The sequence below is a fragment of the Hyaena hyaena genome, unplaced genomic scaffold (genome assembly GCF_003009895.1).
Source record: "Hyaena hyaena isolate Hyena2069 unplaced genomic scaffold, ASM300989v1 scaffold_171, whole genome shotgun sequence".
NCBI classification, from domain to species: domain Eukaryota; kingdom Metazoa; phylum Chordata; class Mammalia; order Carnivora; family Hyaenidae; genus Hyaena; species Hyaena hyaena.
This window is the reverse complement of record NW_024080803.1, coordinates 2,060,773-2,073,071: the sequence shown is the minus strand read 5'-3', so window position 1 is coordinate 2,073,071 and position 12,299 is coordinate 2,060,773. Positions and strand designations below refer to the sequence as shown.

The 12,299-nt window shown below is 38.2% G+C and overlaps 1 protein-coding gene across 1 annotated transcript in view; it reads left to right on the top strand.

Annotated features, from left to right (window-relative positions):
• Positions 1 to 12,299, top strand: part of PRDM10 (PR/SET domain 10) — a 103,057-nt gene that overhangs the window by 37,098 nt on the left and 53,660 nt on the right. The window contains exons 3-4 of the mRNA XM_039240259.1: positions 2,068 to 2,232; positions 4,252 to 4,311. Coding sequence (XP_039096190.1) covers positions 2,068 to 2,232; positions 4,252 to 4,311 — 225 coding nt within the window. The remainder of the gene's footprint in view (positions 1 to 2,067; positions 2,233 to 4,251; positions 4,312 to 12,299) is intronic.

Here is a 12,299-nt window from a genome sequence, read left to right as displayed (position 1 = left end):
TCTCTGCCATTTCTGCTACTTATTGTCATACTTTGTTTCACTGTTTTATTTTACGTTATTGGCACTAAAAGCCTCCAACTGTAGTGTGTTTCTTTTTTGTTATCTCGTATAGGGTTTTGATTTTCATGTGTAATGAAGCACAAAGTATGTCTATAGAGTGGCTTTTTCTTTTCCTTCAAATTCAGAATGTAAAGGTCTGATTGAAATTTATCCTATTGAGTCAGCCTCTTTGGAGGTTAGTCACTTACTCAAATGCTGCCATAGTGGACAGTCACTGCCGTTTGGACTGCGAACATAACCAGCTGCATGTTCTTTTGAATATTCTTAGCAAAGGCAAATGTCTGCTCTTTTGGTGTGGATTTGAATTTTGGGATCAGTCAGTGGTCATATGGAGCCATACGTGGCCATAGTATAAAACTTGTTTTTTAAGCGTTGTAATAAATACGCAATTTTAATTCAGTGTCTCACTAAATTACATAACCTTAGTATTACAATAAAAATCAGGCAGTTAAAATGGAAACATTTAAATATAGACATTTTATTTAATTTAAGTAATATGACAAATATTACAATAAATCAAGTTGATCTTCTGGTGTGATTTATAAATCTGAGTCTCAGTACTTAAATACAAACAAAAAAAAACCGTTCTAGTGATGCTTCAAGCAGAATAACTGAGAATATTGTTCTCTTTCTCATAGAAAGCGTTTTGAAGGCAACTTTCATGTAGCTATGTATTTTGGTATATTTTGTTTATAAACAAAAATTTAGCCCATTCAAAAACAAGGTCCCCATTTGTAGGTAACCAGGTAAGTAGGCTGCAGAGCTCAACACCCTCCAGTGCAGTCTCCTTTCCCAGTTGTTTCTTTCCCGGCTAAGAACTCTGATTTAGCAAAGTGCTGAGTGATGGAGACCCAGATTTGATATTAATGAACAAATCTAAAGTCACAAAATTATCGTATAGCACTTAAAACTGTGCAAATTGTTATAAGCCTAATTCTTCCAGTAGACAAACTATATCTTCATGGACAAATCAAATTTGTGTAGAAAATTTGTTTTACTTCTGTGATAGGTTGATTGCATTTGATCTCCAGGTTTCTTTCTGGGGATTAAATTTGCTTATTTCAACTTTGGAATCTACTGTTCTCCCCTGGAGAACACTGAAAGAAACAAAAAGTTAGGTCCGAAGCCAAGGTGATATAAGAGTAAAGATCCCAACCTAACTTCAGTATCAGTACATAAATTATTTCACTTCCAAAATGTGTACTGTGGCCATCTGCTTTCAAATCTTCAATATCAGGCATCAGGCTATGTGCCAAGCTCCAGCCTTCAAGAATTCAAACCTCCAAAGCAGACTACTCAGAAAGCATTTTATAGAATGCAGTTTCTGCTTTAGTTCTTGGTAGATACAAAATTACTTACCTTGGTGATAGCTGCAGTAGTTTTCCAAAATTCCTTAAAATTCTGCTTGATCAGAATTTTCTGTATCTTTACCTTGCTGTCAGGGAGGAGTTCAGTTACATTCACTGATGTAGCAAATGGTCACTGACATGCCACCAGGATAGCCTTGGAGTGTGAAAAAACATGTAGGAAAGAAAGTGACCTTGTTTTAATGTGTCTCCCGAAAGGCACTGTTAGTTATAAAGCAGAATATTTATGATGTGTTGAGAGCCATTGGCTTTTGAGCTGACATTTTTTTTTATATTACAGAGTAATTTGTATTTTGTATTTTGGCCATATTGACAACCAGGAATATTCAGTCACATTTCCAGGCTTAGCTAACTGCCCCTTCATGACTCCCCAAAAGAGATGTCTGCATTGGACATTTGATGCAAAGAGGAATTTCTATCAGTGGCCTAATATAAAGCAGTAAATCAGCAACAAGGTCCTTGTATCCTGTCTCCAAGTCACTGATAGTGTAGATGAAGGTGTATCAATTCTCATTCTTCTTTCATTGGGGATGTTTTAAGAAACATGACCGTGTACTGTGCTTGGTCAGCCACAATGCTTTGTGAGATTGGTTTTGTCTGACAAGGACACTTGCTACATATTTGCTGCTTTTTGCCCCAGGTGCACTTTGTTCCTGACGCTGGAACTGTGGCTCAGATTGTCTACACTGATGACCAGGTTCGTCCACCCCAGCAGGTGGTGTACACAGCAGATGGTGCCTCCTACGCTTCAGTGGACGGTCCTGAGCATACGCTGGTGTACATCCATCCGGTGGAAGCTGCACAGGCATGTGAAGGATTATTGTTTGTTAATCGGTTAACTTACCAATGACTCTCTGTTTATTCTCTGCCAGTGACTGTGTTAGGTGCTGGTGAGGTACGGTATACTTCAGATAGGATTTGTGCTCTTCAGGAGCTTATAACTATCTTGGCAGAGGAAGATGTGCTTTGTTTATTTAAATTAAATGTGTTAAGGAGTTAGAACACTGGCCTCCCATGAGTTCCTTTCCCTGTGACCAGTAACTATAGATTATCAACTTGTTACTTTTCTTCTGTATCAAGAACCAGGTCAAAAATGGCATTTAGTTTTATATGGCTTAGTCACAAGTGGATCAGAGAAAACATACAGATTATTTCAGTTAAATGTGTAAGCAAAAAGTACTACTAGCTTATTAACTGCTATTTATTAATAATTTGCTGATTTGTAGAACTGCAGTAGGAGCAAAGGTAAATGCTGCTCAACTAGAATTACTTTTAATCTATTTTTTTCTCGGTGCCTTGGGGTGTTCGTGTCCAAATGCATGACACAAATGTGTACACGGTGGGGGTGGGTGGGACCTGGCTGGCTCAGTTGGAAAAGCTTGTGACTCTCGATCTTGGGGTTGTGAGTTCAAGCCTCATGTTGGGTGGAGAGATTACTTAAAAACAGAACTTTAAAAAAACAAACAAACAGAAAAGCCCCCAGGCTCCCATAGGCGTTTAATTGTTAGTTTGTATGTTAGCAGTTTAGAATGCACAGAGCACTTCTAAATGTATTAAAAAACATAAGTTCCATACTTTTATAGTAGAATCCTGGTAATAAAAATTTACCCTCATACCATATTTAACCAAGAGACTCAAATCACTCCCAAGAAGAAATAGGGCCCACCTAATTAATACTTTTCAAATTTATATGAAGATGAAATCACCAAATAGTCAGATGGTACTTTTAGAAGGCCTCTGCTTAGTTTTAGTCCCATAACTATATTAAAATAAGGTCAGGTAGTTTCTGTGAAGAGCCCAAACTTAGTTTATTACTATGTTACTAAATGTCTGATTATGAAGAAAAGTATAAATATCTGGCTTATGAAAAAAAGTAAATGTCTGACTTATGATAATTTTTTAAAGTTTATTTAAATTTAATAATCTCTACACCCAACATGGGGTTCGAACTCACAACCCTGAGATCAAGATGTTTTTGATCACCAACTGAGCCAGCCTGGTGCCCCCCTGACTTACAATAAGTTTTAAATGTCAAGTCTAAGAAATCTTAACAACTAGCTGAAATTCTCCTATATGTACTTTTGGAATCAAAACTCAGTCGTAGTTCTTATTTCCCTAGGTTTGCTAAAGGCTTGGACAAATTAGAGGAAAGAATATTTTTCTGGATTGGTGATTTTCTGTGGTGCCCTGGCTAAAATAATTTTGAAGATTTTCCTTCTCTAGTTACCTTTGCTGTATCATGACCCAAATTATTATTATGTGTTTAAAATGAGAACTTTTCAAAATTATGAATTTACTGGCTTTATCCAGGGATGAATCTGTGGAACGTTAAATTCAGCTTATTTTCCTTCTTCTTTTTTGCTAATGAGCAGGCATTGTGTTTGAAAGATATCCTTGTGTATATATGAGTTTTCTGTGTGTCTGTGTCTCCATCCGTTTTCACTTAGTCGAGTCTCCTTCTGTGATGTATAGTGTCATGTGTGAACGTCTGCACCCTTGTTCATGCCATGTCGTTTATGTTTCTGTGACATACCCTTTTAATTAGCCGTGATATTCAACCTCAAGGGAGATTTTGCCTAAGAGTAAAATTGTCAAGTATGTTAGCCAGTTGAGATGGTTAACTTATATAATCTCTTTGGAGCCCTCTGAATGAAAGGCTTTAGCTAAAAGTATGATTACTACCTTTATCTTCTTTATTAATGAAGGATTATTAGTAGCTACATGGGAACAAAGCCTGTCAAGAATTTTTCCTGTGTAAGCAGGCTGTCTAAAGATTTATTGATAATTGTTTTTTTTCTTTCTTTTTTTTTTTTTTTTTGTCTAGACTCTGTTTACAGACCCAGGGCAGGTAACTTATGTCCAACAGGATGCTACAGCTCAGCAGGTAATGAGTTGCTTTTTTTTTTTTTTTTTTTTTTTTTTTTTTTTTTTTTTTTTTTTTTTCTTACTGTTCCATGGAATATGCCTCCCCTCCCCCATCCTGCACTGTGCATTCTCTGGTTGTTTCTTATGTGTTAAGAATGGTTTCCACTTCGTTTAATGAAAACAAAACAGNCAGGATTCTACAACTCAGCAGGAAATCAGTTGCTTTTTTTTTTTTTTTTTTTTTACCTTTTTATTGCTTACTGTTCCATGGAATATGCCTCCCCTCCCCCATCCTGCACTGTGCATTCTCTGGTTGTTTCTTATGTGTTAAGAATGGTTTCCACTTCGTTTAATGAAAACAAAACAGAACATAACCTGAACAAGTTCCAATCAGAACATATTGAAATAGTTTGATATGATTTGTCAGGAAAATGTGAAAATTAACTCTATTAATAGGATATTGATTCAAGTTCTAAAGAACAATTCTGGGACGCCTGAGTGGCTCAGTTGGTTTAGTGTCAGACTTGGGCTCAGGTCACAATTTCGCAGTCTGTGAGTTCAAGTTCCATGTTGGGCTCTGTGCTGACAGCTCGGAGCCTGGCCTGCTTCAGATTCTGTGTCCCCTCTCTCTCTGCCTCTCCCCCACTCATGCTCTGTCTCTCTCTGTCTCAAAAATGAATAAATGTTAAAAAAAAAAAAGAATAATCCTGAGTTTTAAAATGTCTCTTTTTGGAAATTTGGAAACATTTTGGTACTTTTCCTATTTTTAAATATTAGGGAAAACATTTCTACTTCCAACATGTAAATTTGATAGCACACTTTCTCATCCTAGCTTCTGAAAAATTGAGATTCTTCTTGGTTTTCTTTTAAAATGTTTCTTTCCTTTTATCCATATTTCTAGTATATTCTATTTTACTTTGAGGGATTTCTTCCTTATTTTCCTCCAGATTGTGAAAGTGATAAAGAAGGTATAGAAGCTAGACACCCCTCAGTCTTACTGTAAAGGGGCTATGGATCCAAATGGTTTTATTTCCATGTTGGCTAGCTTGACTGTTACTTAGTGGTACTACTGTTATGAATGATTATGAAGTAAATTCCCATTAGTAAGCACTTTGTGCATTTAAATTCTTTTAGTAGATGATTCAGATACTTCCATTTGGAATATGAACAGTAGTTTTGTTAATATTATTTATGAAATCTAGAGAGAATTCTTGGGAGTCTTTGTCATTTAAGTTATGGTTGAATTTATTCCTGATTGACAATAATTTGCAATTTTGTGGCGTCTGTGAACTTGAATGAGAATTTGTCTTAATACGTTGGGAGGCTGCTGAAATAGAATATGATACACTGGGTGGCTTATAAACAACAGAAATTTATTTCTCATAGCTTTGGAGGCTGAGACGTCCAAGATGCTGGCAGACTCAGGTGAGGGCTTACTTCCTAGTTCATAGGCGGTAATCTTTTTGCTCTGGCCTCTTATGACAGAAGGGGCAAATGAGCTCTCTGAGGTCTCTTTTTAATTTTAAATTTATTTTAAAATTTTAAGGAGGCTCCATGCCCAATGTGGGGCTTGAACCCATGACCCTGGGATCAAGAGTCTAGCATGCTGTACCAGCTGAGCCAGCCAGGTGTCTGGGGATGCTAATCCCATTCATGAGGGCTCCACTTTCAATATCTAATCACCTCTCAGACGCCCCACCTCCTAATACCATTACATTAAGGATTAGTTTTCTTGATTTAATTCCCTGTGTAGTTAACATACAGTGTTATATTAGTGAAATGTATTATATTTCAGGTGTGGGGGTTAGCTTGCAATATACAAATTTTGGGGAGACACAGTCCATAGCAGCGTTGTTTTATTTTAATAGTTTTGTAATCATTAGGTATATTCTTGACAAATCATGTTCTTTTCTATATTTATTGATTCCATCAATCAAGCAAAGGCTAGATTTAATTAGTTTTGACAACTTGGCAGAAAAAAATAAAAGGAAATGCCTTTGTCTGTCTTTCATAGATGATTAGCTCTTTCACTCAGTTTTGGAGTAATGAATTTTTTTTCCATAAAATATTGAAGGAATACAAAAAACAAAAAAACAAAAAAAAGAAGTATATAAAAAACCCCAAACAAATTCTGCCCAGAAACATTCTCATTAACTTAATTAAATTAATTAAATTTTAGTGACTATTATTCCAGATGTCCTTTTAGACATACAAACAAAGATGAACAGGCACTGTGGGGGGTGGGGGTGGGGAGGAGGACTGGGGGAGAGAAATGGCATTGTGCCCTAAATCCTGTTATTGATCTAAATTTTTTTCAATGTTTTATTTATTTCTGAGAAAGAGAGAGACAGCGTGAGCAGGGGAGGGTCAGAGAGAGAAGGAGACACAGAATCGGAAGCAGGCTCCAGGCTCGGAGCTGGCTGTCAGCACAGAGCCCGACACGGGGCTTGAACCCATGGACCGTGAGATCATGCCCTGAGCCGAAGTCAGGCTCTTAACTGGCTCAGCCACCCAGGTGCCCCTAATCTAAATGTTTTAAACTTAAATTGACTTGAGTAGAAGAAAACAAAATTGAGGTGAAAGTGAAGGAGGTTGGAGTCATCATGTTCTCCTGAACTGCACTTGAGCTCCAGTCCTGTGTTGCCCTTGGCTCCTGCTGTGATAAGAGCCATCAGCACACTTCCACTTCTCCCACCGTCCTCTCCACTGGTCTGTGCATTATTATTATGACTCATATGTTTATGTCCCGCTCAGTAACCACAGTTATTTAGAGTTTAGCTGCATTCTCTACTGGCATTTAGTCTGTAGAAATATTGAGTCTAATTTTGATTTTTTTCCTCATTCCTTCTCTGTCTTCATGCCTGTTTGATACTTTCTTTATCCTTGAAGTTTTCCTTGGAAGTCTAATGACTTTACCAGCATATGAATCAGAATTTTCCCTGGACAGAGTGTGTCCTTCAGATGAGTAGGTTAAGACTCTGTTTCAGGAGAGGTTTCATCTATCAGACCTTTGAAACTGTCTTCAGTTTCATTTGATTCATTCACTTTTCAGGAACATCAGTCACGAGTATATTGACTCTTCTTGGAGTTCTGTACCTAACCCATTCTCTTCCATGTTATTTGTGTAATTTCTTTTATGTCCACCATGTGTGTGTTTTTCACTTTTTATTCACTTGTAACATACATCTAGAAAAGCAGAAAGATTTTAAGTGTACAGCACACTGTTGTGTCACGGAATGAGCATACAATGTAATCAACACACAGATAAATCGAACATGTCCAGCTCCTAAAAGCCAACCTCATGCTTCTTCCTAATCACTTCTTGTTCCTTCCTCCTCAAGGGTAACTACTCTCCTGCTTGCTAGCATTGGAGATTAATATCCACCATTTTGAACTGTATATAAATGGAATTACTTAGTATCATTTCCTTTCTTTGTGGCTTCTCTTGTTCAGCATTATGCCCCCAGATATCGATTCACATTGCTGGGTGTAACTGTGGGGTTTTGTTTCCTTCTTGTTTTATTGCCATCTAGTATTCGGTTTTATGAATATACCACAATATATATTCTAGAGTGTGATCTTTTCTTCACTTTGTTCTTCAAGAGTTTCTTGACCCTTTGCTTTTCTACATGAATGTTAGAATCAAGTTGGAAGTGTCCACAAAAGCCCTGCGGGATTTCCATTGGAATTTCATTGTTATCTATGAATCAGTTTGTGAAGAACTGATGTCTTTATAATTTTGAGTCTTCCAACCTGTGAACATGGTATATCCCTAAGTTTAAAATAAAAGTTAAATACTGTCTTCTGCAGTATGGTATTGGCAGAAAAACAGACACATAGACCAATGGAATAGAATAGAGAACTCAGAATTGGACCCACAAATGTATGGCCAACTAATCTTTGACAAAGTGGGGAAGAGCATCCAATCATCAGAAAAAAGACAGCCTCTTTAACAGAAGGTGCTGGGAGAACTGGACAGCAACATGGCAGAAGAATGAAACATTTGCTCACACCATACACAAAATAAACTCAAAATGGATACAGGACCTGAATGTGAGACAGGAAACCATTAAAACCCTAGAAGAGAAAGCAGGAAAAAACCTCCTTGACCTCAACTGCAGCAATTTCTTACTTGACACATCCCCAAAGGCAAGGGAATCAAGAGCAAAAATGAACTACTGGGACCTCATCAAGATAAAAAGCTTCTGCACAGCAAAGGAGACAATCCATAAAACTAATAAGCAACTGACGGAATGGGAAAAGATAGTTCAAATGACATATCGATAAAGGGCTAGTATCCAATATCTATAAGGAACTCATCAAACTCCACACCTGAAAAACAAATAATCCGGTGAAGAAATGGGCAGAAGACATGAACAGACACTTCTCCAAAGAGGACATCCAGATGGACAACAGACACGTGAAATGATGCTCAGCATCCCTCCTCATCAGGGAAATACAGATCAAAACCACACTGAGAGGGGCGCCTGGGTGGCTTAGTTGGTTAAGCGTCCGACTTTCACTTAGGTCATGATCTCGCAGTTCATGGGTTCGAGCCCCGCGTCGGGCTCTGTGCTGACTATCAGCTCAGAGCCTGGAGCCTGTTTTGGAGTCTGTGTCTCCCTCTCTCTCTGACCCTTCCCTGCTCATGCTGTCTCTCTCTCTCTCTCTCCTAGAAATAAATTAAAAAAAAAAAACACAAAACAAAAAAACCCACACTGAGATACCACCTCACGTCAGTCAGAGTGGCTAAAATGAACAAATCAGGAGATTCTAGATGCTGGTGAGGATGTGGAGAAACGGGCACCCTCCTACACTGTTGGTGGGAATGTAAGCTGGTGCAACCCCTCTGGACAACAGTATGGAGGTTCCTCAAAAAAGTAACAGTAGAACTCCCCTATGACCCAGCAATAGCACTGCTGGGAATTTACCCAAGGAATACAGGAGTGATGATGCATCGGGGCACATGTACCCCAATGTTCATAGCAGCACTCTCAACAATAGCCAAGTCATGGAAAGAACCTAAGTGCCCATCAACTGATGTATGGATCAAGAAGATGTGGTTTATTTATACTATGGAATACTACATGGCAATGAGAAACAATGAAATCTGGCCATGTGTAGCAACATGGATGGACCTTGAGGGTGTTATGCTGAGCGAAATAAGTCAGGCAGAGAAGGACTGATACCGTATATTTGCATGTATAGGTGGATTAGGAGGAACTTAATGGAGGACCATGGGGGAGGAAAAGGGGAAAAATAGTTGGGGAGAGTGTGGGAAGCAAACCATGAGAGACGCTTGAATGCTGAAAACAAACTAAGAGCTGATAAGGGTGGGGGAGAGGGAAAGGGGGGGGTGATGGGCATGGAGGAGGGCACTTGTTGGGATGAGCCCTGGGTGTTATATGGAAACGAACTTGACAAGAAACAATTTTTAAGAAAAAAATAAGTAAAATTTCCATATGACCCCCCTAAAAAAAGGAATATATTTCCCAAAAGAAAACAAAAAGAAATTGGCTTCAGGATAGTGAGTCTTACACATCTTTCAATGGACTTATTACTTATTCTGAGGTATTTGGTGTGTTTTGATGATACTATAAGTGGTATAATTACTAAAATTATCATTTTTAAATGTTTATTTTTGAGAGAGAAAGAGACAGAGTGTGAGCAGGGAAGAGACAGAGAGAGAGAGGGAGACACAGAATCTGAAGTAGGCTCCAGGCTCTGAGCTGTCAGCGTAGAGCCCTACACAGGGCTTGAACTCACAGAGCGTGAGATTATGAGCCAAAGTCATATGCTTAACCAACTTAGCCACCCAAGTACCCCTAAAGTTTTCATTTTCTAACTTTTATTTTGGATTTTTTTTTAACAAATAGTCATGTTGTCTGTGAGTACTGACACTTTTCTTTCTTTCCAATACTTCTTAAACCTTGTATCTTTTAATTTTATTTCTTTCCTGTTCTCCTTTTTGTCTATTGGCTTGATCTCTAAATCACTGTTGAACAGAAGTGGTGCTAGTAGGCTTTTTTTTTTTTCCTTTCTGGTCTCAGAGGAAAAATTTTCCCTGTTAAAAATGATGTTTAATGTAGGATTTTTTTAAATGTATATTTTTAAATATCTATTTAATTATTTTGAGAGTACATGCGATAAGCAAAGAGGGAGAGGGAATCCCAAGAAGCCTCCATGCCCAGTGTGGCACCGAGCTCACAAACCATGAGATTATGACCTGAGCCAAAATCAAGAGTCAGACGCTGAGCAGACTGCACCACCCAGGCGCCCCTATGGATGTTGATTTGTATCAAATGCTTTTTCTGAATCTGTTAAGCTTTTTCTCCTCTTTTCTCTTAATATGGTGAATTATATTTTAATTGATAATTACAAATTCACTAGACTTGCACTCTTGATTCTTTTCATATATGTCTGAATTTGGATTTGGTTTGCTAATATTTTGTTTGAGGCTCTGCATATTTATTTAGGAGTTGATTTGTTTTCAACTAGAGTGTTTGTTTTTTTTCTTTTAAAATTTTTTAAAATGTTTTATTTATTTCTAGGAGAGAGAGAGAGACAGCGTGAGCAGGGGAAGGTCAGAGAGAGAGGGAGTCACAGACTCCGAAACAGGCTTCAGGCTCTGAGCTGGCAGTCAGCACAGAGCCCGCGGCGCGAACCCACGAACCGCGAGATCATGACCTAAGCGAAAGTCGGACGCTTAACCGACTAAGCCACCCAGGCGCCCCGATTTTTTTTCTTTTAAAATGGCTTTCAAATATCAAATCATTATGTTGTATACCTGAAACTAATACAATGATATATGTAATTTTGTATCTCATTTTTCAAAAAGGAACAGAAAACAGAAGTAGCTTTCATCTTGATTTTTTCTTTTAATAGCATCCTGAAAAGCTACATTATCATTATTGACTGTATAGTATTTTTTTTAATGTTTGCTTCTTTTTGAGAGAGAGAGTACAAGTTGGGGAGGGACAGAGAGAGGGGGTACTGAGGATCTGAAGCAGGCTCTGTGCTGACAGCAGTGAGCTGGATGTTGGGCTTGAACTCATGAACCATGAAAGTCAGGTGCTCAATCAACTGAATCACTCAGGTGCCCCTGTATTCAATTATTTAAAATTTTTTGTTATTATTTATTTTTGAGACTGAGAGAGAGAGCATGAGTCAGGGAGGGGCAGAGAGAGAGGGAGACACAGAATCTGAAACAGGGTCCAGGCCCTGGGCTGTCAGCACAGAACCCGATGCGGGGCTTGAACCCACAAACCATGTGATCATGACCTGAGCCAAAGTCAGACACTTAACCAACTGAGCCACCCAGGTGCCCCAATATTCTATTATTTATATTCTCTGTTTATTGTTTTATATGTAGGTTATTTTCTTATTTTTTACTATGTGGAACATTGCCATAGATGTCATATCCATTTATTTCCTTGGAATAAATTTCCCAAAGAGAAATGATAGAGACTAGAGCTATTCATATTTAAAATTATTTAAGAACTGTGGGGTGCCTGGGTGGCTCTGTCCGTTAAGCATCTGACTTCGACTCAGGTCAAGCGTCCGACTTTGGCTTAGGTCATGATCTCATGGTTTGTGGGTTCAAGCCCCATGTTGGGCTCTGTGCTGACAGATAGCTCAGAGCCTGGAGCCTGTTTCAGATTCTGTATCTCCTTCTCTCTCTGACCCTCCCCTGTTCATGCTGTCTCTCTCTCTCTCTCTCACTCAGAAATAAATTTAAAAAATATATTAAAATTATTTAAGAACCAAGATTTTTTGTGAAAGTGAAAAAAGATACAATGTAAAAATCAAACAAAGTAAGTAAAAACCCAGAATCCTAAATTGGAATTAGAATATCAGCATGAACTCATAATATGGTTTCTCTTAAAACACATGTTTTCTAGTTTGGACCACTGGAAAGGTTTAGCCAGAGTCATCAATCCAGTAGCAATGAGCCAATGAGGTCTCTAATACAATTTTCCAATAATGAGGGCTACTTAGGGAAATGGC